Here is a 24,441-nt window from a genome sequence, read left to right as displayed (position 1 = left end):
TTGAGGCCTCAGTTTTCATTTCGTGGTTCCCATCTGGTAGGCCTTGGCATTTTTGTGTTGAGAATTCCAGGTAGTTTCTGTGTTTGTCGTTTGTGAATTTGTTTTAACGTGGGTGGCTCCGTTTCCGTTCCACCTGAAAGTCCTTTCAGAGAAATCTTGGGTGAATGGCCCAATTTATAGCTGCGAGTCTATGTTTAAAAGAGAGTAGTGTTATTGTAATCCAGTGTGTGCGCTGGAGTGTGAGAAGTAACTGTTGAATGAAACCTTGGATTACTATACTGTCTTACAACTGGGATTACTTTGTCAAAGGTGAGGTAAATGGGACAAGATCCCATATGTAGAATCTTAAAGGCCTGGGATGAAGTTAACGGTACGAGACACACCTGTGCTGGGGGAGGGATAGTCGTGACGCTTTGTTTTAGTTAAACAGTAGGGTTCCCTGATCAGCACCAGTTCTGGGCCAGCTGCTGTGCATGAGAACCGCCCGGAAGGTGGGCCTGGTGGAGAGGGAGTGCCCCCCACCCGCCTGACCCCACCCTGGGTGCACACACGACACGGCGGGGAGCTGCCGGCGCCCACCACAGTTGCGGTGACCCGCGGGAACTCACGGACCTGGCCGCACTCAGGCTGGCACTGGTGAGACCCCTGCTGGAATCCCACTCAGGAAAGCGAGGCCTTCCCCCTGCCATGCAGTTCCCAGGCTGGGGCAATCGCCGCCAATGCCATCTCGGTGCCCTGAGAGGGGTGGGGCAGAGGGCACGACTGGAACTAATTCTCCAGTCCCGCGCCCACTAGGTTGTGGCTCGGAGGTAGAACAGTCCCTCTTTCTAAACAATTTGGCCAGAAGGCACCCATAGCCGGAACAGGGCAATTTGTGTGCAATCAGTGTGATTTTTGTAAAAAAGGACATTGGAAAGAGCATTGCCCCCAAATTGCAAAGGACCCCAGGTAGCAAGAAAGCCCCAGGATGATGAGCAAAACTTTTGTTTCGGTACAGGACTCAGATGAGGAAGGAGGGGGCCCAATTCCCCTGCCTCATTGGTGGTTCCAATCCACATCCCCCCAGCGGCACAGCCGAGCTCCAGAAGGCCAGGGCCAAGAAGGAAGAGAGCTGGAAGCTAACGATGTGGGCAAAGCTCAGACAGGTCGCCCTGGCTTCTCATTATTGGCTCAGTCTCTGGACTGACATTGTCAACAGGACCCAGGAGCATATCAAAGCCTGTCCGAGTGTCCATGGAGCTCTGGGCATTCCACAAGAGTGACAATGTACTCTTCTTTGTAGTGGAGGTGACCCAGCCAGTCAGCAAAGCCCTACACCTAGAATGGAAGGTGCACGCATCCCGGAAATGATGCAGGAAACCCAGCTCGAGTGGGATACGGTGTTGCCTCTCGTCCTACTCCGGATAGAGGCACCCCTAGAAGCAGGCTTCAGTTAAGCCCCTAAGAAATAGTTCATGAGAGACCCTTTCCAGCACCCCGGGGAAGTATAATAATATATAATAATAAGCATGACTAAGTTAAACAGAGTAAAGCAATATGTCACACGAGTGGGTCAGATACTAACCATTGTGCAGGAGTTGGCCTCTTTCAGGCCCCCACCCGAGTTGGAAGCAGAGAAGAGGAAGGGACCTTTTGAAGTGCCTCTAACAACTCACACCTTGTAGAAATCGTCAGGAGTAAAAACCTCGGGTCCACCATACCAGAGTAAAGAGGTGTCCTATGGAGGAAGAGGACCCAAGCCCCAAGTGGAGAGGCCAGCCTTTAGGCAATCTAAAGTATCTGTCTAAGGAAAAGGGAAAAATGAAAACTTTGATATTTTCGCTAATCTTTCTTTGGTTATTGGCTCTGTCTATAGGATAGAGGGACAGCTCCTTAGTGAGGACTTCCCTGGGCTATCACCTCTTCTGTTGATCTGTCCTGCTGCTGGGTTTGTCCTTCTAACCTTCGTTCAGTGCAAGTATTTACATGATTTGTGAATTTGCAGAAGCCGGTCTCTTGGATCACCTACCATGTCCAAGTAATAGCTGCACACTCAGAGGTCCCCACGCTTCTTTCTTATGCAGCCCTGTCGTAGACATTCTGTGCAAGGTGACAGGAAGGTCCCACAGTCGTACTGGTGCCTTAGATACTGAGTGGGGTAGAAGCTCTCTTACCAGGTATGCTCCACATCGTCTTGTCACTCCTTGTGGTTGTGGTTGTTGCTTATGCCCTTGCTTGTCTGGTAACTGTTGTTGCCAATCTACTGCCAAAGCTTTGTAATGACATAAGTAAGTACAAGCCTTCCATCTAAAACAGCACCCCCATTCAGCAGGAAGTAGCTCGATGACTATGTGGCCCCTCCTCCCAAAGATATGGAAGGGTCAAATTGACAGTGGGGAATATGTAACACAGGAAATGGCCTGAAACAAAAAAGGTAAAAATGTTTTATGTCTTTTTGAAACCTCCCCCACTCTTTATGGGAATTGAAACCTTCGTCCCTGCTTCAGGCCAGTGGTCAGGAGGGGCAGTGGAGTGTCCTTTGTTCTTTGTACCATAGGAGATGGAGCAACAGAATTTTCTGGGTGAGGTATGGGAGGGTGGAGGTCATGAGATTGTCTTCACCCGGAGATGGAAGGGATCAGAACCATCCACTGTAATTCAGTAATAGCCTAAAGCTGAAAACCCTCCCTTTAAAAGCTCTGTATTTCTGCTTATGATTGGGACAATGGCACTTTAAGAAAGGAGTCTCCATCCTCTTCATTTGCCAGCAAATTAAAAAAACTCCTGTTTCCTTTTCCTATCCACTTGTCCTCGTTCTTTTGATGTGGCCTTGGGGACAAGTGCCGAGCTTTTGGTAACATGATTAGGAAACTTGGTATCCGGGTGAACCCAGGAAAGAGCCCGTTGCTTCTGAGATGGGAGAAGGGTGGGACAGAGCCTGTGAGGCTGTGGCAGGGCCAGGAAGCCAGGCGCAGGTTTGTTGCGCCTAAGAAATATTGATTTATGGAAACGCCCCCTATAACATTAGAGACAGAAATGATTTCAGTAGTTTTGCAGGGCTTTGCCCTGGAGGAATACACGAACATGTTAGTTTGCATATCAAAAGCTGCCTCGCCTCAGGAGGGCGTCTGAAAGGTCAGTTGCAGCTGCTTTCCAAGGTGACGCTGCAGTCTCAAGCCTGTGGCTTTCGCCTGCTTTGTATGACAAAGCAGGTTTGCACGGAGCCAGGGGATGGGAGCTGATCAGAGTGCATGCCCGAGAGACAGACACCTGCGGCTGAAAGCAGTTGGCCCCAGGGACAGCTCTTGCTTGACTTCTGACTACCTGTCTCAATCCACGGTAACTAGATGAGGAAATATGGAGCCACTATGTCTCTGTTTAACGTTTCTGCTAAAGTGATAGTTTTATCTTAGACGTTTGTCCTAGAAAGATTTTGTAACCGTTTGTTCACATAGCTAGAGTTAATTAAGGGTTTGTTTGTTCACATAGATAGAGTTAATTAAGGGTTCGCTAGAAGCCTTTTGGGAGACTTTGAACCTAAAAGGAACTACTTGTTATTATGGAAATCTGTTACCCCCGGCAACCGATCACTGTACCCATAAATATTGATGTGAAACTTCATTCGGGACCCCAGAAATTACGAGGATTTTGTGGGGTCTCCTGAGCCCCCTGCTTTTTTATAAATCTATTCTTTATAAGCTATACCTTCATCTCTGTGTATTCTTTTATTTCTATATTCTATTATTTTCTATTTTCTATTATTTTCTTATCCTTTGAGATGACCCCTGCCTTAGGGACCCGAATCTTTTCTGGGAGTGTAGCTAACTCCCCGCACAGGTTCATCAGAACCCTGCGTCCCCGGAGGGGGAGGCGGCAGGTGGGGCCGGGAGCAGCTGATGGGAAGCCAGGTCTGATTGTGCTGTTCTGCCCTGGGTCTCCCGGCATTAGGGGTTAGGGGTTGCACAGGAAAATTAGATCAGTGGGTGGGGTCTGCCAGCCACTGGGCCAGTGCAGGGGAGCCCAGCCCCTTGCCCACGTGACACCCAGACATCCTGCTGACTCCATCAAGAACCTGGTCCCTCGGGAACCAGGGTGGGGCTCAAAGTGCAGTCTTCAGCCCAGACATGTCAGTGTCACCTGGGACCTTGTTAGAAATGCAAATTGTCCTGCCCCAGACCTGTTATATCAGAGTCTGCATTTCAGTAAGATCCGGGGTGACTCGTGGGCACATTGGAGTGTGAGGAGCCCTGGTTTGGGTGACCGGATCCGTGGCCACGTTGTTCAGATGCATCGGTGCCTGGCACTCAGGGCTCAGAGCCTGAGCCCCTGGTCCCCAGGGCAGGTCTTAGGACAAGCATAAAACTCCATCTGCTGCCGAAGTACCTGGCAGGCACTTCACAGAAGCAGCCATGGCCTGGATGGGACGTCCCTTTGTGGGGACCTTTGTCCAGCCTGCGGCACCACCTGTCCCCTAGTATGAGTAACTGACGGCCGCTTTCCCTACAAAACACACACACACATACAGTGTGATTAAAATAAAATGTATTTCTTATAAATATCACCATCAAGGAATCATACAGGGAAGGCCCGAGTGGCCCTTGGGAGCGGACTCGGGTGTGTTTATTTAAATACAGAGGCATAAATAACTGTACACGGGCGGTTAAATACAGAGTGGCTGCCAGCGCCTCCTGGTGGTCACTCGGAGTGGTGCAATCAGCAGAAGGTCCCATCTTCCTTTCCACCGCTTGCCAGGCCTGGCACTGCGGATTTAGTCTCCAAGGGACCGGGGAGGCCCCAGCTCGGGAGAGGAGGCTCCAATCCATCCAGGGTGCTGCTTGGTAGCAGGTCAAGTAAAGGGCTTGGTGGGGAAGGAGGTGAAGAAATGAGATGTGAGCCTTGGCGGGTATCACAGCTTTCCATCTCCCCAGGCCCGGTGACCTCAGATAATCCAGGCTTGACTCCATCATTACATTCTGCGTCAGCAGCTGTAACCTGTCCCGCGGGCCGTCAGAGCATTGAGATCTCCAGGTGGCCTGGCTGCTCCGCTGTCCTGTCCTTTTTCATCTCATAAGGAAATACAGCACCGAAGATATCTTCATGATAGCGCTTCTGGTTCTATAAGGGGAAACAGAGAACAATGTGTCAGCTCTGCCGGTCCAGCGCCTCCGACACCGAGCCCAGGCTGGGACAAGCCCCAGCTTCCTTATCACACACGACATTCATGAGCCAACTGTCGTGCTTAGACGATGCTGGAACTCGGTTTAGACTCTAACCCCATCGGCACCTGCTCTGCTGTGGACCATCTAACACCTCCCGAAGCTGCAGGGATGGCTGGCGTTCCCATTTCCTGCCCAGCGCTCATCCACAACCTGCTCCAGGAATGTGAGCTCTGAGATCCACACATTTGGGAAATGCCACGTACTTTCTTTCCTCCCAGTCTTGAAGTGTCACGATGCACAGTAGCATGTTACAGGCTCTGAGGAGTCTTGTAGAAAAGCAATGTGTTTGCCTCTAACTGAGCATGTCTAAAGCTATTTGTTCTTGGAACCCTTTGGATGCCAAATATCTATGGACACGATGAATGTATTTTGGGAAATGCCTGTGATCTCCTTGTTCTTCAAACTCGCCAGACTAACTCCCACCCCAGGGCCGTTGAACATGCTGCTCCTTCCAGAACAGCCCAGAAGTCTGTTTTCTTCAATATTCACAGGGCTCCCTCCTCACCTCCCACGGGTCTTTCCTCAAATGTCACCTTCCAGTGACACCTTCCCTGGCCATCCTATTTGAAATTACACTTCCCACTGGGCTGCTTCCCCGCCTCGTTTTCCTCCGAAGAACTACACGTTTTCCTCATGTGGTTTTGCCAGCCCCAGTGCAATGGACTGGGCAGGACTTTTCACCTGTTTTGTTTGCTGCTCTATCCTCAGCACATAGTAGGTGCTCAATAAAGGCTTTGCAAACAGAGAGAGGCAGACTGAACTCTGTGCTCTCACACGTACTGCCACGGACCCCTCAGGTCTCCCTTCCCTCTGCACAATGGAGGTGATAACAGTGCTTCCCTCGGAAAGTGCTTGCAAGGCCTGCAGGAAATGCCACATGAGCATCGTGGGCAAGCACCTGGCACAGGGTAAGCCCTTGGTAAATGTCACTACTAGTATCATCACTAAAATGCGAGAGGGTGAGCAGACGCCAAGCTGGGTGTAGGTAACAAGTGTGAGGTTCGCACAAGGCTGATGGGGGGACATCCTTCCTGTCCCCAGTGTTCACAGCCCTGCCTCAGCTGAACAGGGGCCAGGAGACTCTCCTGCTTCCATTCCACAGACAGAAAACCAGACATGTCCACTGACTTGTGAAAGCCAGCTGCCACCCAGACCGGAATGTGCGGGCGGATAGGCCTTCTACCAGCCCATCTGGCTCAGACCTCAGCCACTTCTGGGGTTCTGCTGTGGTCCAGGACTGTCCTGGGCCTGACTCCCCTCGGGCTCTGCCCCCCATCCTGGCTCCCGTGGCCTGTGCCCTCGGCCCACACACCTTGAGCTGGAAGAAATAGTCCTCCACCTGCTCCTCGCTCAGGCTCAGTTTGGAGGCCACCAGCTGCCTCAGGGTACAGGCCACGTCCCGGGCCATGCGCACGTCCCCACAGACGTAGAGGTGGCCTCGCTCCTCGTGCAGCACACGGAGCACCTCGCTGGCCAGCTGCTGCCGCAGGATGTCTTGAACATACACCTGAAAACAGAGTAAATGGAGGCTCCAGTCTCGGCTGCTGGGAGAGAGGTTGGCATGCAGGCCCCCCCCAGGGGGGGGGCATTGAGGCTGCAGAGTGGGCCCCTCCCAGCCAGGACTTTGCACGGGGCACAGGATTTTTGCATCCAGCTCAGGGTCAGGACACACACAGATGCCCTGGAGGCTAAGCTGAGATGAGAGAGATGAATGGCGGACACAGTCCTGCCCTCGAGGGGCTGACTGCCTGGTGGGGCTCCCAGATTGTTGCCCAATCCACCACGCTTCCACGGCATCAGTTCCCCACAATCAGGGCTCTGCCTACACCCCAGAAAAGGGAGCTTCCCAATGCAGACTGTCCCTCAGGTCTCTGCTGTAATTCAGGGCAGGAGCACAGACCCCAGGCTCCCCAGTTAGGCAGAAGGTCCCGGAGTCCATCAAGGACTCTGTGATCTTGCTCAGGGGCCTCAGCACTGGCACAGGGCACAGGGTCCGAGAGGAGCCCTGATGGCACAAGTGTCTATACTGACACCCCCGGCTCACAGGGCCAAGTCTCCTGGGGCAGCAGAGCCCATCTGAGTGCATGGTGGGAGCGGCGGCTGAGCGCAGAGCCAGCCTGCACCACCTCTCCCGGGGCAGTCCTGTGTCGCAGGGGCCTGTGGGCACCTTGGCAGGCTGGGCGCCGGGGATTAGCCCGCGGTGGGAGCCTGGGTTAGTCCCGAACCTCTCCTCTGCTGGCAGAGAGGACGTATGAGCTTCACAGCGTCACTCTGATGGTTGTATAGTGGTCCCCACTTTAGAGCCGAGAAGCTGAAGCTCGGAGAGGCCAGGGCTGGGGGGGATCCAGGCACAAACCGCGGCCTGTGTGTTTAAGGCGCCACCTGCCCCCAGGCCGCGTTTACCTTGGGCCTGCCAGGCAGGCGGGAATAGGCGGTGTGCACCTCATGCAGCACGCCCTTCCGGGCCATCTCCATCATCTCCTCCTGATACAGGTGGTCCTCGTCTGGGCGGCGGCACCCGAACACCAGGGTCACGCGGCCGCCGCGGAGCCCTGCAAGACGCAGCAGGCTGCAGTTAGCATGCTGGCCACCAGAGGGCGGCCACGCCCCAGGGCCCAACTCCAATGCTCATTTTGTTCCCACAAGTATCCTATCTGGCGTCATCCCCACTTCACAGAGAGGAAACTGAGGCCCAGGGCCTTCAGATCACTCGTCCATAGCCACACACCTGGCAGTGCAGGTACAGGATCCCCTCAGTCGACTAGAGGTCCAAAGCAGTGACTTCTCCATTACCCGACCACCCAGACCAGGAGCCAGGGCTCCAATGTGGGAGATAAGGTTAGACAGCAAGTCCCAGGGAAGCCCGCACAGCCCGAGGCCAGCTCGGGGGGCCTTCCCTGGAGAGGTCCAGGCAACGTCTGTGGGCCTGCAGTTCTCCTCCCAGGCAGGCGCTGGCCACCCGGTGCCCCCTCCCACCTGGGACCCCACCAGCCGTACCTTTGTGCTCGGAGTCATGGAGCCGCTGGTGCCAGAAACTGCGGAAGGGGGCGATGCCTGTGCCGGGCCCGATGAGGATGCAAGGTCGGGAGGGGTCCTCGGGGAGATGGAAGCCGCTGGCACTGAAGGGGACAGAGGAGAGAGGCTCAGTCCCCAAACACCCTGGGCTAGACACAGGCATAGGACAGGGGCTGGGCATGTGGTGGGGCTGGGGACAGAACAGCTTGTATTTCATCTCCCAAGTCCCGAGGCTGCTTCATTTCTTCTGTCCAGGCACACTGTCCCCTCCCCCTGGGGTCCTTTTGGAAAAGGGCTGAGCTCACTGTACTCTGGACCCCATAGGCACTGCTGTCACCGCAACCCCTGCTAGCGGCTCAGCCACACTCTGTAGCCAGGGCATGGCACGGAGAGGGATTGGGCCCATGTTACCCCAAGGCCTTCTTTATAGACCAAGGGTCACCTAAACCCCAGATCCCTGCCTTCCATCTAGCACACCTGGGGTCGGCGGTCCCACAGGGGACAGAGTGGAGGGGGTGTTTACCTTCGCACAAAGCACGGCACTGGGTCTTGGGGCTTCAAGTTGCTGAGCCATGTGCTGCAGACACCATGGTGCAGGGGACCCTGGCCATCTGCAATGACAGCACAGACCTGACCAACGCTCCCCTCACTGCCCATGTGCCACCTGTACCAGCTGCTCCACCCACACCAATGCCCCTCCTTGGACTGCCCGGCTCAGGCCCTCTCAGGGCTTAATGCGGGGCTGTCTGTCCTCCCGTTTCTGAGATGCAGGCTCTGTAAGCCCAGAGACGGGGGAGACTGAAAGGGGCTGGGAAGCTGCAAGTCGCTCCTTTGGCCAATGCAGAAACTGAGTGCCGGAGAGGGAAAGTGACTTGCAGGGGGTCACTAGGGAGGTGGTGGGATCAGTGGATAGCTCATATTCCCTGACTCCTACTCCAGTGCTCCTTCCAATAGTGTTCCTCCAGGGACCCTTCCAGGCCAACACTTAGCTCTACAGACAGCAGCACAAAGTGACCTCTCAGACGTGGCTACTGCATGTCCTCCTGAGCGTAGCTCTTGCTGGTAGGAACCCTGGGTGGAGGATGACCTCCAAACACTCCAGCCTGCTCCGACACCTCACTTCCTTCCCCAGTGGCCCCTCCTGGGCCTGGAGAAACCCCAGATTTCTCAGGGTTGCATTCCCTTCACAGTGGCTCAGCATTTGAAGGAGGCCTCCAACCAGCTGGAGAAGTCCCCTTGGTTTTCCTCTGGATTGAATCTCGCTCTCAGGACACCCTGCGTCTCCTCTCCCGGGCTGCGAGGGTGTTCTCTAGCAGGGCAAACGGGCTCTGCCTAGTTGTTAGAACCTGCGTGATTGTGCTTCGCAGAGGACGGAGGGCTCGGAGGTGTGGGCAGCTCCCAGCTTTGCCAACCCAGGCAACGCTCAGTGACGCAGGGCAGTGCCAGGGCAGAGTTGGTCCAGCAGAGGAGCCAAGACCACCTGGATCAGTTCTTGGCCCCCTCAGTCAATGGCAGCCTCACTCCCCCATTCTCTGCCCTCAGTGACCCTGCACTTCCCCTCTTGGCACCTACGCAGTGAGAATCACCTAATTATTTCTCCACCTAGCTCTTCATTGCCCTTGTAGATGCCCCGTGAGGGCAGGGGCTATGTCTGCTGTATTTCCACAGCCATCACGGTGCCAAACGTGGAGAGGCGTGAAGTAACCCAACAGTGAATGAGCTGCCACTGAGATATCGTCCTGGAATCCAGGCTGCCCTTGAGCAAGATTCAGAATCCCTGGGGTCCGCCTACAGGGTGGCTGCTCTCCATGTGTGATCGCGTTGAATTGTCCCAACACTAGTAGGACGGCAGAGTGGTGGAGAATGTGGACTCGGCACTTACACTACCTGGGTTTGAATCCAGCTCCCCATTCACTAACAGTGTGACCTTGAACAAATGGCTTAACCTCTCCGTGCCTTGATTTCCCTACCTGTAAAACGCGCACAGCACCTACCCCCCATGGTGACCGATCACACGCATACAAAGGGGTTCGCTTAGTGCCTGGTTCGTAGGAATCTCTCCCACACACCTCCCGTTACTGTTGACAACTCTGGGAGGTGGGTGTCCCCACCTTGGTTAACCGGTGAGGGGATGGAAGCTCAGGGACGCTCAGCAGCTGCCCAGGGAGGAGCAGAGTTGGGCCGCGCCAGAGCCCCTGCTCACCTCGGGTGCGGTAGGTGACCACGGCCACGGTCAGGTGCACCTCCGTGGGGGTGTGGTCCCGGGAGGAGCTGATGGAGTAGTACCGGGGCTTCAGAGTGGGGAGCTGGGACAGCAGGAAGGCAGCCGACACCCGCAGGGACGGGAACTCTTCCAGCACCTCCAGGAACGTGGGGCTGTTGGTGAACTTCCACCTGCTGTACTCTGAGGGCTGAAAGCCAAGGGCAGTGTGAGAGACCGAGGGTGCCCACCCCGCTTCGGGTGAAGAGGCTGCCACAACCCAGTATCCATTCATTCATTCGCTCATTCATTCACTCGCTGAACACGGTGCTGTCCCCGGCGCTGTCCAGGGTGCTGAGATACCAAGCAGTGAGGAAATAGTGACTGTTGTGGAGGAACTCAGTCCAGTGGGTGGCATTTATCTAACGTGCATGCTTAGACCTCCACCCTCACTAGCTCATGAATGGGGGTCACATCTTTACTATAATCTTATTTGGGCCAAGACTTTGGAACCAATCAGACCTGTGTTCAAATCTTGTGGCCAGATGCTCTTACTAGCTGTGGAATCTTCTGCCAATTATTGAAACTTTGTAACATGAGGGTAATGTAACCTACTTTCTGGGGATGTTGTCAGAATTAAATGAGAAAATGTGTGCCAAATTAGTATAGTGAGGAGAGAGAATAACGGTAGTGGAGGTGGTTGGAATCAAGATGATTAGTGATAATGATGATGATAATAATGACATTCACTGCGTTTTGCTAAGACAGGAGCCCAGAAAGTTGCAGGTGAGTTAATGCATTCTCTCATTAACTTACTAATTCTACTACCCATCTGTCACTACGGCCATTTGTCCACACATCCACACCGTCCACCCTCTAATGCTTCTTAAGTGCCAAGCTTGTTCCAGCTTTGGGGGATACAAAGGCAGACTAGACACTGTGGCTCCCCTTTCTAGCTAATTTCCAAGGCAGTGCACTTTGGCTGCATCCTGCAGACACTCAGAGAGTTTCAGCTCACTCAACACAACTGTGTCCTGGACATGGGACAGCAGAGGATGCCTGACTTCCCAGCAGCCTTTGACAAGTCTCACTCTGGGAACCTGGGTTGGATGCCCTTTCTCTAAGGACTAGCTCTGGGCTCTGGCTCCCCCCACGCTGGGACCTCCCCCTGTGTCACCCACCATCCCTGACCCTCACCTGGCACAGGGTCTCCAGCCTCTGTCTCTCGGCCTCTTCCGTGGCCAGCTGGGCCAGCTTTTGGAGCAGCAGCTGGGTTGGGGGAGTGGTGATGTCCAGGAAGTAGGTGAGGGCCTGGCTGAGTGAGCAGGATGGCAGCCTCTTGTCGCTGACCCAGTAGCCGCCTGGATAGGGAAGGAAGGTGTCAGGATGGAAAGGGGGCCCCCTTTGGGCTTCTCAGAGGGTGATGAGGCCTCGGGGGTGACACGCTCTATCCTCCAGCCGCAGGGAGAGAAGACACTGCAGTTCTGGCTCCAGGAAGAGCAAAAGGCAGGAAGAAGGTCGTGCCCAGGGACAGGGTTGCCAGGGAAGGCTGATCAACTGCCCTCCAGTGGGCACTCAATGACATGAACCTGACAAACTAACCATGTCCCTTTCTGGCCCAGACCTGAACTTCAGCAAGACACCCACCGGTGAACTACAGACTCACAATGACTAAATCCACCAAAGACTGATGTGCCCCTCAGAGGCCAGAGACAAGCCACGACTGCAGTGCCCTGGGGTGTTAGACCTGGAGGTGCCGGGTGAGCAGAAGATGAGCCCAAAGTGAAGTGGCAAGTCTCAGGGAGTCCCAAGGGGCAACACACAGGGCTGTCACAGCACGGACCCTGGGGCGAGCACACAAGGGTCCAAACTACTAGCTGGGTGACAGCGCTCTGGGCCTTGGGTTTCCTCCTTGTGAAATGGATATAACAAACCCATCTTACTGGGTTCCCACGAGCACTGATGAAATAATGCAGCCACAATGGTTGGTACTGTGCCTGGTACATGGGTGCTCCCCAAACGTTAGGTGAAAGTATTATTAACATGTTATTTCTTCTGGATCAGAGACCAGTGAGCCGCATCTGTCTCCCTCCAGTCACGAGGACATCATCCCTCATCCCCATGTTTCAGGCTCTCTCACTTTCTCCTGGACAGTGGAGACATTGCCAGACTTTGTTTCCCTGCCTCCCACTTTCTGATCTGGCTGCTGTATTTAGGGGGATGCATTCTTTGGTGGTGTCACTATCACTTAGGAAACGCAGCCCAGGGAGCGAACCCAGGGGCTATCCTCAGGCTGCTTTAACATTGGCTTCAGCACTCACCCACCCACCCCTCAGCAGGGAGGACAGGGGTAGCTGTCGGGGGCAGGCCCAGCCCGGCCCCTCAGCGGGGAGGGTGGAGGAGCATGCTGGGCCCCCTCGGCCCCCAGGCACAGGGCTCACCGCTCTCGTTCAGGGTCTCCAGGTGCACCGTCTGGTGGGGCGCAGGGCCGTCCACCACTTGCTGCAAGATGCCTTGGACCAGGGCCGGCTGGTTGCCTGGGAAAACGCCGAGGTGCTCCCCGGGCAGGTAGTTCAGGCTGCCGCTGTCCTCACTGGAGAGCTCCACCAGGAGCGTCGTGCGGCTGGGGAAGGGCAAGAGAAGCCTTGGATGGTGTCACGGGATTTCCTCCAGAGCCACCTGCTAGGTGCGCCAGTTTCCCCAGGATATGTGCCCTCCTTCCATTTTCCTGCGCAGTGCCACGAGCCTGGGGCACCCGCCTAAGCTTGGGACAAGGCATCCCCTCAGGCGGGGGTGCTCAAGAGGGCCCCTGTAGCTTTCTCCCGGGGAGAAGCTGGGACCACCCCCCCCCAGAAGCCCTCTGAGCTCCCGAGGCCTTGACCACAGACTCTGCCCAGGGAGAGGTGTGGGCATCAGAAGAAACCCTGTTCTTGTTAGAACAAAGACCGGTTTCCGTGATGAATGGGGGAGGACGGCTCAGACAGACAACACCCACAGATCACACACCCGCTTGGTCACCCTGGCTGGGAAATTTCCTTCTCTGCCAACACTTTTCCTGAAAGTTCTTAAGAAAGATTCAAATGGCTCGAGCCTCTATTGCCTTCCCTTTTAGTGAAGGAGTTCAGTGAGGAAGAAGAGGAAGTGACGCAGGTCCCCGGTTCCCAGCTGGAAAAGTGGATTAGCAGCCGGGAGCTGGTCCTACCGAGGGCGTGGCTGCTAACGCCAGCAGGCGCTCCCCACGTCCCCTCCACAGACTGACGTGTGCTGGTCTTTCACTCACTCAGACAGAGGCTACCGGGAACCCCGAGAAGCCCTGCCCTGTCCCTCACCTGGATTTCGGACTCTGTAGATTCTGCTGAGATTTGAGCCTCATGGTGAACACGTTCTTGGCATGCATGCTGCCGAGGGCTGTGGGGGACACAGACAGTGAAGTGGACACGTGGCTGTTGAGCTTTGCTGGGGAAGCCCCCAAATCTCTGCATCAGTTACACCTGGACATCAGCCTTGGCGTGTCCGACTGGGGTGGCTATTGGGGTTTTCTTTCCCCCCTTTTTCCCACTGTTTCTAAAGCACAAATAAAGACCCTTGGTCTGACAGAGGGTGGCTGTCTTGCTTCTAGGTGTTGGGAAATTCAATTTAGGTACCAAAATATGGAAAGTCCCGACATCCCATGGCCTGGGGTCCACAGGAGAGCATTGCAAAGCCGGGGATGTCTTAGAACTGCAGGGACTGCAGGACTGCTGCAGTCGTGGTACAAGGCACAGCACCCAGAGGGGGCAGAGTCCGCAGCTGCCAACTGCAGCCTGGAAATGCCTGTGACACCTTCTTCACAGCACTCGGCTGCCTTCGCTGCTGCAAGGGGGGAGCCCAGATCCCAGCCTGGCCACAGGCTAGCAACTTCCTTCACCCTCCTGAGTTTCAATTTCTCCGTCTTTGCCTTTCTCCCTGTTGGTGTCAGGGCTCACTTAGCACACGTGGGCAAAGAGCCCAGCCCAGTGCCTGGCACACAGTAGGTCCTCAGCCAATGCGGGCTCCCTTCTCTCTCTGCACCACCCTCCCGGGGCTTCCTCCTGAAACAGCCTCCCTCAGAGCCTCAGTTTCCCCTGCAGGCTCATGGATGCAGCGAGAGAGGGGCCTGGCAGCTGTCTCTCTGCAGGGGGACCTGGTGGTCTCCTTGACCCCAGGCTCAGGGCTCAGAGACCCCAACCCAGGCAGGAGGGGCAAACAAGCCCCGGCTGGTGCAGAGCAGCAGGTACCTTTGTTGAGGTCCAAAGGCTGTGAGTCCTGCACGAGCCTGTAGTGGTGGGGGTCCCAGGTCACATTGGAGGTGTAGAGCTTGGGGATCTGAATGTGTTGCTTGCCTCGGACATCAAATGTCTCACAGGCTACCTGGAAGGAGATGGAGCAGACTGGGGTTAAGGGTCAGCATCAGCACCGTCATCGTCACTGGGGCTACCTTACCATGGGCCCAGCCCTGAGCCGAGAGCTTCCTGTACCTTCTAGGCACATTTATCTGATAGGGCTGGTGCCAGGATGCAAAGAGGTACCGGGCTTGGTGCATCGGAGCTACTGCAGTTATTATGAGTATTAATGCTGGCATGAACTTATTTATCCTCTTGCCCATGCTGTGAGAGGTCTGATCGCTCCGCTTCCTGACGCGGAATCAAGGCCTGGGCTTTGGGAACACATCTACCCTGAGTCAGGCCCGTGCTCCTAAGCACCCCTGCTGGGTGACACTCTGCCTCAGTGCTGAGCTCTCTAATCAGTGTGGACAAGCCACAGGCAGTAAAGACCTACGGAGACACTGGGACGGAGCAAAGTGCTCCACCCTGTGGTGCCTGTCCCCAGGCTCACTGTGGCTCAGAGACTGAAACAAGAGAAGGTGGTAAGAGGTGACCTAGACAGCCAGTGGGAGAAAGACCTTAAAGCAGAAGCTTCCCAAGGGAAGGGGGGTATCTGAGCCCCCTTCTCTGCCCCACCCTCCGGGGGTGCACACAGGGGGTGCAGCTCTTCTGGGGCGTTGAGGGAGCACATCAGTGACCTGAGCCCTCAGGCCCATAGCCCCGGCCGATGCCTGGGACCACACCCACAGGACCAGGCAGAGGTCATGCCACCCGGGATGCCCAGCACAGATGTCCTGGGCATGAACATACCACGTCATGTCCACTATGCTAGGGGGACAGCTCTGGCTGGGAACTGACCTTGAAAGTTTGCACGGCCCAGCTGCGGAAGGCGTCCTCCTGCCCGCTGAGCTCGTCCCCTTCCCCGGTGGGGGCGAGCTGAGAGGCCCCCAGTTGGGACAGCTTCTGGTCGATGTCGTGAGCAAAGGCGCAGAACTGAGGGTACATGCTGGAGCCGAGGCCAAACACGGCATACCTGCCCGAGGAGGACACACACATGGAGACGCGTGTCCCACTCTGGGCACAGCAGTCAGCACCCAGCACCAACAGCCTGCAAGGCCGGCCGCAGACTCTCCCACCCCGGCCGGGGCAGAACCCCTTCTGGTCCTCCCTGGGCCCGGCCCTGATCGCCAACTCCCGTGACCAACCCCACACTTGGCCAGCAGCCTGTGAGAGGGACCTCGTTTCTCTGGCTTGGCCCTCAACACACTCGGAGGACACACCTCAGAGCCAGGCTCTCTCTGTGCCTGGACGGCTCTGAGAACACCCCCTATGCACCCCGGTTCCACCCCCTGAACCCAGACCCTGGGCCCACAAGGCAGGGCTTGGACGCGTGGGAGTGGGGAGAAGCCTTACCTGAATTTGTTGGTGAGCTCTTTCAGCAGGAAGAGGGACTTCTTCAGTTTCTAGAAAGAAAGGGAACCACAGAGCTCTCAGGCCAGGTTAATAGAAGCGCTGCTTTCTCTTTGCTTCTGCTGGCCCGTTGTAAAACCGGCCACAACTGGCAGGAGAAGGCTCTGGATCCACAGTAGAAGTTGGACTATGTGTGGGGCCACCCGGGCAGGGCTCTGGCTGTCAACTGACAAGTTCAGCTTGTCTCTCACCCCGGCTGACCCTTAGCAGCTCATGTGGCCCTGCCCCTCAGCGGAGGACCAGAACAGCCTGGCCCCAACCCCTGCGGCCCTGGCAGAGGGGGCTGCCTCCCAAAAGGGCAACTCCAGGGGGGTCTCCTGACCGGGCACGAGCCTCTCTTCTTGTTCGCAGCCTGGTGGAAGCAACAGCAATTGGGCCTGCATTTTCTAAAATCACCCTGATTTTCCAGGAACCCAGGATAATTTGTAGGGGACCCAGCAGAAACACCATCCAATCGCATTGTGAATAGTTACTCCCTTTTTCATAATCTATTTTTCAGTTATTCCCTTTTTAATTCCCTTCTCATCCTTTTGGGCACCAGAGAGACAGTCTCAAATTGGTGCTAATCCAGCCTTAACACCTCTCTGATACTTGCCCATTACTTTTCTTCCAAAACAAAGGTGAAGCAGGCTTCGTTAGGCAACAGTAGCTAGCTAAACTTGAGTAACTTCACTTTGTTTGCATTGAATTTCCTTTTTGCTGGCTTTCCATTTGTGAGAGTGATACAAGTTTTCTTTAAATATGGATTTTTAAATAAAAAAGAGTTAGGTCATTCACGGAACTATATTAAGTATGTCGTAGGAAACGGGGTACACACATGTGGCAGCAATTACGAAGGAGGCAGGCAAATGACATATACCAGGACCACCTGGAGTGACCCAAGCACTACTCCAAACGTCCTGTTTGGGACATGCTGAATCCCCCGAGACCCTTTCCTGGGTCATCCCGGGCCCTGCCACCCCCCAGGCCTTTGGGACCTCGGGCCACCCACCTCTCCATTGCCGGGGCAGTCTCCATTCCCAAACGTGCTGGTCACCACCAGCAGCAGCTGCTCCTCCTCCAGGCTGCTCAGCCTGTAGTCGTCCATGCAGAGAACCTGGATGGAACCCAGGTGACATCAGCCCTCGGCTCCCAGGTGGGCCCTCCACGCCCTGCCCAGACACCCTGGGCTTCCCCCTGCCCCACCCCCACTCTCAGGCTGAGACTCCCGTCATCATCTGTCTCCCCTGGTGCCCAGCACAGGTGTGGCACAGAGGAGGTGAATGAACCTGTTCAAATGCATCGTCCTCGATTCTCCTTCTGCCATCGAGCCCGCAGCTAACCCTGGTGAGTGCTGGAGGCTCTATCTCCAAAATACTGCATATCCCAAAGCAAAACACTTCTCACCACTTCCACTCTATTTGAAATTCTGTGTGTGAGGACATATTTTCCACCAAAGTGGAATGAGCAGGTAATGCCTGGCGGGAACATCAGATGAAACATCGCCTCGCCTGGATGTTCTACCCGCGCCTACCTGACCAGGGATGTGGGACTGGTCACCGGTCTCCTGGCAGTTCCAGACCCCTGGGGGCCAGCAGGTGTGGCCTGGCACCAGCAAACCTTCTCAGCAACCTGTCTAACCCGGTCATTAGTGATCCCCCACCTGGCCTATGTCTCTATGCAGCAGAGATCAAAACTGATCCCATCACTGGCGTTACACTGGGCTTGTCCCCATCTGTCTCCCAGATGTCGTGTGACCCTGGAAAAACCACTTAACCTGTCCAACACTCAAGGGCTTCCTCTGTGCATTAACAATGGCTTTGACCAACACCTGCTCTGCAGGGCCCTGGGAGGATGGAGTGATGCATACACTGCAGGACTCCCCCAGGGCGAGGCCTGGCTCTGCCTTACTCACTGTCGCATCTAGAACAGCTCATGTGTATTGAAGCTTGGATCTATTAGGAAAATGTTTCTCAAACTGTGTTCCCTAGAACACCAGGAAAACCTTATTTACTGTGTAAGTTTGGGAATCCCTGCACACAAATCTACCCTCCCACTGCAGATTGACGCTGTACATCGGCACATCCAAGGCTCTGAGACATTCAGGAGCAGAGAAACCATTTCAACTCTTCCCAGACTTCTCTGCACACAGGCAGACAAAGTGACACCCACGCAGCTGAGCCAGGTACCTTAGGGTTGAAGGCACAGCTGAACAAGGCCCCCAGGTCCGAGGCCAGCGCTTCTGATTTTCCTGTCTCTGTCGCAAAGAGGATTGTGGCTCTGACTCGGGAGGCCATCGTCTTGCGCATCAGCACACAGGCAAAGAGCACAGCTCTGCGGGGACAGAGACAGACAGACGCCGTGCTGAGTCAGCCTTCCAGAACAAAACAGGGGACTGGGGGAGAGGGAGGGGGGCAGCGTTTACAGTGGGGCGGGTGGAGAGAAAAGGAAGCTGCGTCCCTCGCCGGTCGTCCACCCCGACCACACGCCCTTTCCTGCCCTCGCCCACTGCTCAGCCCTTTGGGAAAGTGAGGACAGAGAAGGTTGGGACAGCAGAAGCTAGTGACCCTCAGAGCTCCTGGAAGCCCAGCTCCACAAAGAATACCTTTTCTCTGTGTCCCCCGCCCTTCAAAGCCTGGAGGCGGAGGCTGACGAGAAGGAAGGGACAGTTCAGGCATCAACACCGCTGCTCCTACTTACTTAACCAAGACTTTGAACTGAATCTCTCTTCTCCTGGGTCTCCGCTTCTCGTCCTGCCAGACGTGGGTTCTCCAGGCCTCCACCTTCAGGAAAGAAAGGAGAGGTGAGGGCAGGGCTTTGGGGTGCTGGAGTGGTGGAGGACCCTCCACGCCATGCCTGAGTCGGGGAAGGTGGCCAGGCCCTTGCCCCAGCCCCACCGCACTGAAACCCCGCAGGGAAGGCTGCCAGTCTCCCTCAGTGCTGCATCTCCAATGCCCGGCCCGGGGCCCGCACACTTATTCCCATTAGTGTCCTCCTGGAAGGAAGAGTCGCCGCTGCTGTTTTGACTTAGTGTCTCAACACGAGGCAAACTACGCAATGTACCGTCCGAGCCAAGACCCCTTTGCAAGGAAGAGGACACGCTGCCATGACAGGCAGACGTTTTCCTGGGCAAACCAGGGTACACAAGCACCCTACTATCCACTTCCAGAGTGAGGAAGCTCTTCCCTAATTCCAAATCAAATCCTTTTTGACAAAAAATGAGCCTGTCTCGATAGTGAGAGGTTACTGAGTGCATTCTGGGTTGGGCACTGCGCTGAGCTGTCACATACGCCACCGTGGAGTTAATGCCATTGCTTCTAAGGATGAGAAAACCAGGGCTCAGAAAGGTAAAAGGACTTGCCCAGGATCAGTACAGCCAGGGAGTGGCAGGATCAATGGACAGTGACTGACTCTGACCCGTGGAAGGAGGTGTGACAACAGACGCCCTCACTAAAGGTACAATAAAAGGCATTTCCTTCAGTCCCACCCTCCATGGAAATGGACAACAGCTGCTCAGCATCCTTGAGTGGGGCCTGGGAGACTTTAAAAATATACCACTGTGTCCCCGACCCTCCCATGTGCCCGCATGAGTTAGCACCCAGGTGCATGTGCACACACAGTGCCCACACCTGAGCCCACCACCCCCGGGGGTGAGAAGAGGAAGGCCCCTCACCTGGTAGTAGTAGAAAGGGGACAGGACATAGTTGAGCATCTCCTGGTGAAACACAGGGGTGATGCTCCCAGACATGGGAGGGACCAGCCAGATCCAGTCGGCTGGGCAGCCCCCACGGGACCGGTACTCGTTCTGCATGTACTTCATGAAGGACTCTGCAGCTGAGTGGTGGTCCATAATGGTCACGTTTTGCTTCTAAATCAGAGGAAGGCAAGACGGGGAGTTGAGATAAGGGGTGGGGGAATTGAGAGAGTGGCCAGTGGCTGCAGGGCTCCCAGATGGAGCACGGGGAGGCCTGGCGATCTCTGAGGTTGAAGAGCAACTCCGCCTGGCCCTCTGCTCACCTGTGAAAATAAATACCCGACGGAAGGCACTTTCACAGATTCCGAAGGAGCTCAAGAAAGCACCGTGGCCATGGTCACCCACAGGTCCCATGGGGGCTCCCCTGGGCCCTCCGGGGGCAGTGTTCGTCTTCCCCTACCCACAAGTCCCCCCAGACTCGCAGCAAATGGCTCTCTCTGGATGTGGATAACTCAAACCACAGCACCTTTTTGCAGGTAAAGAAAATACCATCCCAGCCATTTGTTGGTGGACAGTTCCAAGAGTCACTTCCCTGGGGTTGTAGCTTTCTTAGCCAGGAATTTAGAACTAGAGACCTCTGTGGAGAGGTCTGAAGCACGAGGAAAACTGTAGTGTATGGAAGACAAACCGCCTATGGTCCGAAATTAGAAGCTGCGGGGTCTGAGCCCACCTGAAATGACCCAGCAGGGGCAGCCACAACCCTCAATGTCCAGGACAACCCACTCAGTCAGGAGACATCTGTTTAACATAGTGTTTCAAACCCTGGCTTCTTATTAGCCATGTGATCTTGAGCTCTTAGTTCCTTAATCTCCCTAAGCCTCAGTTTCCTCATCTGTAAAATGGGGATGATAATAGTTCCTACATCATGAGGTTGTTGAAAGGATGCAATGAGTTGGTACAAACAAAACGCAGTAAGTGCTTAAGAAAGGCCAGCTGCTATTATGATGTCCATGTGCCAGGCACTTCATAAGGTACTGGCATTACAGAGGGGGAGACACGCCCCTCTGGGTTAGACTGGCATCTAACCAGCGGAAGCAGAGGAAAGCCGGTCATTTTCACAAGAGGAGCCAGCGGATGTGGGACCCAGGAGGTCCAGCTATGCCTTGTAAAATTGTATATATACATATAGAGCAACTCCTGGGGGCCAGGCCAATTGTCAGCTCAGGAGCTATGATAATGACAGTCACCAAAACAGATAATAACAGCAAAACTAATGCTTAGTTTTGCCGTGGGCCAAGCAGTGCAGCTAAACATGTTGCGTGAATTTTTACTTAACTCTTACAATAACCTGGTGAGGAGGTACTATCGTTATTCCCATTTTAGGAAACAAGGCTGAGTCTTTTGAAGTTTATCCTGAAGGAGGGTGACAAGGAAGTCCTGGAGACTCTCGGCAGTGCAGGGACACGGTCAGCAACGGTCAGGAGACGGCTGAGGCGCACAGATTTGCTGGGACATAGCCACATCCTGCCGTGTCAGGGCTGGTGCTGGGAGTCCCCAGGAGTCAGGATGTGTGGTCCACGACCAGCCCTTCCGAGCCTCTGGCTGGGGCTGGGGGTGGGGAGGCTTCCTGTTCCTTCCTAGCTCAGCCTCAGAACCCCTCCCCCATGGAGCATGGGCTCACCCTGCCTAGGGGGAGACCCAGCTGTGGGCAACAGTGTGTTATCATATGTATTTTATTCGCCACTCACATGCTTCACCCAGCCTTGTGCCTGGCACACAGCAAATACTCAGTAAAACTTTGCTGAATGAATGAATGACTGCCCAGTGGTCCGGTCTCCAGGGTGATCTGGGAGCTTTGGGGAGATAGTCCCAGCTTCTAAAGTAGTATCTTCACGCCCCTCGGGCCTCCTTCCCAAAGAGAAGGGAAGGGCTTATAGAAGTAAGAGCAGTGGATGAACCTGAGGACTCCGTCCCACACAGGAGCCCACCCGCGGTCTGTGGGCCCAAGAGGTAGATGCACAGGGAAACAAGATGAAGCACTGCTCTTTTGGACGTGGGCTCATCCCTTCATTCTTCTAAGATGTATTTTTTATTTGCATTTACCTCGTGCTAGACACTCTTCCAGGCCAGAGGGACAGCAGTGAACAAGAGAGTCAAGGTCTATGCCCTGTGGAGCTTACATGCTAGTGGGGGAAGCAAAACAACAAAGAAAGACTTGAATGTGCTATGTAATTCCAGGAACTGTGCGATGAAATATTATGAAGAAAAATGAAGTGGAGTCAAAGAAAGGGCAGAGTGAGGCAGGATGGCATGGAGTGCTGGTGCTGTTTTACATGACGTGGTCAGGGAAGGCTTCTTCGCGGAGACAGCAGTGGGGATCTGCATGAACGGAGGGAGCTGGCCGTGGGATGATGTGCAGGAAGAAGGTTGTGGGCAGAGGGAAAAGTAGGCGCAAAGACCCTGTGGTGGGAATCCTCTTGGTGAGTTTGAAAAACAACAGAAATTCCAACACTACCGACCCAAGATTGCGGTGAGGGGTAAAAGCCGGACTGGAGCAGCTGGGGCATGAGGATGTGCAATGAGACCTTTCAACAGTTCCGAAATAGAAAGGAGCAGAAAAATGAAGCTGTTGCTGCAGGGAGCCTGAGGCTTGGGAGGAGTGACTTGGTTAGCTATTTGCTTATTTCTTTGAGATGGGAGCTGGGACAGCCTGTTTGTGTACACCCTTGGGAAAGATCCAGCAGAGAGGGAGACATGGCTGACATAGAGAGAGGGGACAAACATTTTCAGAAGTCCTTGTGCAATTAAGAGAGGACAGGATTCAGTGCCCAAGTGCAGGGATTGACCAGTCTTGGGAGGTGAGGGGTTGCCTGTTGCTGGATTGCTAGCATGTGCAAGAGGGCGTATTTATCTCTGTATCCTAGCACCTAGCGCAGTGCCTGGCACAAACTGGGTGTTCAATGCCTGTTTAATGCCCGCGTGCATGCATACATCAATGATGATGTAAGGGGAAAACCAAGTACCAGACGAATAGCTGACCTAACCCAAAAGTCCTCAGACCCACAGAACACCAGACATACCTGGAAACTATAGAGCACAGCAATGTTGATCTCGACAACAGCCTGGTCCTTCCAGAGCGAGGTCAGCTTGTGCGTTTCCAGACCCATTCTTCTGCCCACTTCCTACAGAGGCAGAGTCACGGGGGTGAGTCAGTCCTGGGGACCCACCCACAGGCCCACACCTCCAGCCGGCCCAGCTGGGCAGCTCTGGTTACCTCCAGGATGTTGTAGCGCTGGACGTCACAGAAGTCCCGGACCCCGATCTCCGTGCCCATGTACCAGCCATTGAAGGGGCACCCCGGGAACTCAAGGCCACCCACTTCGAGCAACATATTGGACACTGCGGGCAGGGCATACCACTTCAGCTCCAGCTCCCGGAACCACTCGTACCTGGCAGGGAGGCAGAGCCAGTTGCCATGAGGGGAGGGCCTTCATTTTTGCACCCCCCAACACTGAGAAAGAGAAAGAGTCAACCAAGAAAATTCTTTTCCAAGAGTTGATCTCTACGTTCATTTCACCAAAAGAGGTGCATCAGGCACACAAGGTGTCTGCATTCATTCACTCATTCATTCACGCAAACACGTATTAAGCATCAAGCATGTGCCAGGCCCTGTGCCAAATGCTGAGAATGCAACATAACAGAGTGGTTAAGAACTCTAGCGTCAGAAAGCCGGGGTTAAGTTCTGCCTCACCACGAACCAGCGGTGTGATCTCGGGATGCATTTTAGCCTCTTTGAGTCTCAGCATCCCCACCATCAAAACAGAGATTGCAGCATCAAACTCGTGGGATTATTATGAGGCTAATAATATTCATTTGCATATTCATTTATTCCACAACTATTTACAACTGTGCACCTACTATGTGCCAGGCACCCTGCTAGGTGTTGGGGATCTACTGGTGAACAAGAAAGGAAAGATCTCCACTCTCAGGGAATTTACAGTCTTAGCGTCTAGTCTCCAGACTATGAAGAGGTAAACAAATAAAAACAAGATGATGCGTTAGACTGAGGGTGAGAGCGCTTACTCTCGATTGGGTGGTCAGGAGAGCCTTCTCAGAGGCGATGACATTATAGGAAATACTTTTGGACAAGAAGAAATGAGCCTTGAAAAATTCAGAGGAAAGGGCATGTCAAGCAGAGGGAATAGCAAGTGCAAAGGCACTGAGGTTGGCCTGAGTTCAGTATGTTCACAGGACAATGAAGAAGAGCCCAGCCCAACACCTGCTAGATAGTGAGTCTCAATATGTGGAGTGTTTTTGCAAATATGAGAACTGCCCAGCACAGGGGCTAAACCAGTTGGGCTCTTGAAGTCCCTACAGCCCTATATTCCCACCACAGTCAGGAGAGGGACAGCTGAGACAGCCGGCAGGAGGGCAAAAGAAGCCTGGGCTGTGCAGCTGGAGAATCTGTGTTCCTCTCCTGAAGTCACTGCTTCTCAAGCTCCCATGGCCCGTCCATCTAAGCCTCTGCTTCCCCCTTGCCAT

The 24,441-nt window shown here is 54.6% G+C and overlaps 1 protein-coding gene across 1 annotated transcript in view; it reads right to left on the bottom strand.

Moving 5' to 3' along the window:
* Positions 1-4,504: 4,504 nt before the first annotated feature.
* The window catches only part of NOS2 (nitric oxide synthase 2), a 31,241-nt gene continuing 11,304 nt past the window's right edge, over positions 4,505-24,441 (bottom strand). Inside the window, exons 9-26 of the mRNA XM_045525409.1 lie at positions 23,174-23,348; positions 22,980-23,081; positions 19,879-20,073; positions 18,906-18,988; positions 18,395-18,539; positions 17,218-17,322; positions 16,170-16,219; positions 15,615-15,789; positions 14,670-14,802; positions 13,743-13,821; positions 12,855-13,036; positions 11,611-11,774; positions 10,417-10,624; positions 8,737-8,824; positions 8,196-8,317; positions 7,602-7,750; positions 6,511-6,705; positions 4,505-5,094 (exon numbers count right to left, since the gene is read on the bottom strand). Coding sequence (XP_045381365.1) covers positions 4,987-5,094; positions 6,511-6,705; positions 7,602-7,750; positions 8,196-8,317; positions 8,737-8,824; positions 10,417-10,624; positions 11,611-11,774; positions 12,855-13,036; positions 13,743-13,821; positions 14,670-14,802; positions 15,615-15,789; positions 16,170-16,219; positions 17,218-17,322; positions 18,395-18,539; positions 18,906-18,988; positions 19,879-20,073; positions 22,980-23,081; positions 23,174-23,348 — 2,458 coding nt within the window. The 3' untranslated portion in view covers positions 4,505-4,986. The remainder of the gene's footprint in view (positions 5,095-6,510; positions 6,706-7,601; positions 7,751-8,195; positions 8,318-8,736; positions 8,825-10,416; positions 10,625-11,610; positions 11,775-12,854; positions 13,037-13,742; positions 13,822-14,669; positions 14,803-15,614; positions 15,790-16,169; positions 16,220-17,217; positions 17,323-18,394; positions 18,540-18,905; positions 18,989-19,878; positions 20,074-22,979; positions 23,082-23,173; positions 23,349-24,441) is intronic.

Source organism: Lemur catta, chromosome 15 (genome assembly GCF_020740605.2).
Source record: "Lemur catta isolate mLemCat1 chromosome 15, mLemCat1.pri, whole genome shotgun sequence".
NCBI lineage: Eukaryota > Metazoa > Chordata > Mammalia > Primates > Lemuridae > Lemur > Lemur catta.
This window is presented reverse-complemented; position numbering and strand designations above follow the sequence as displayed.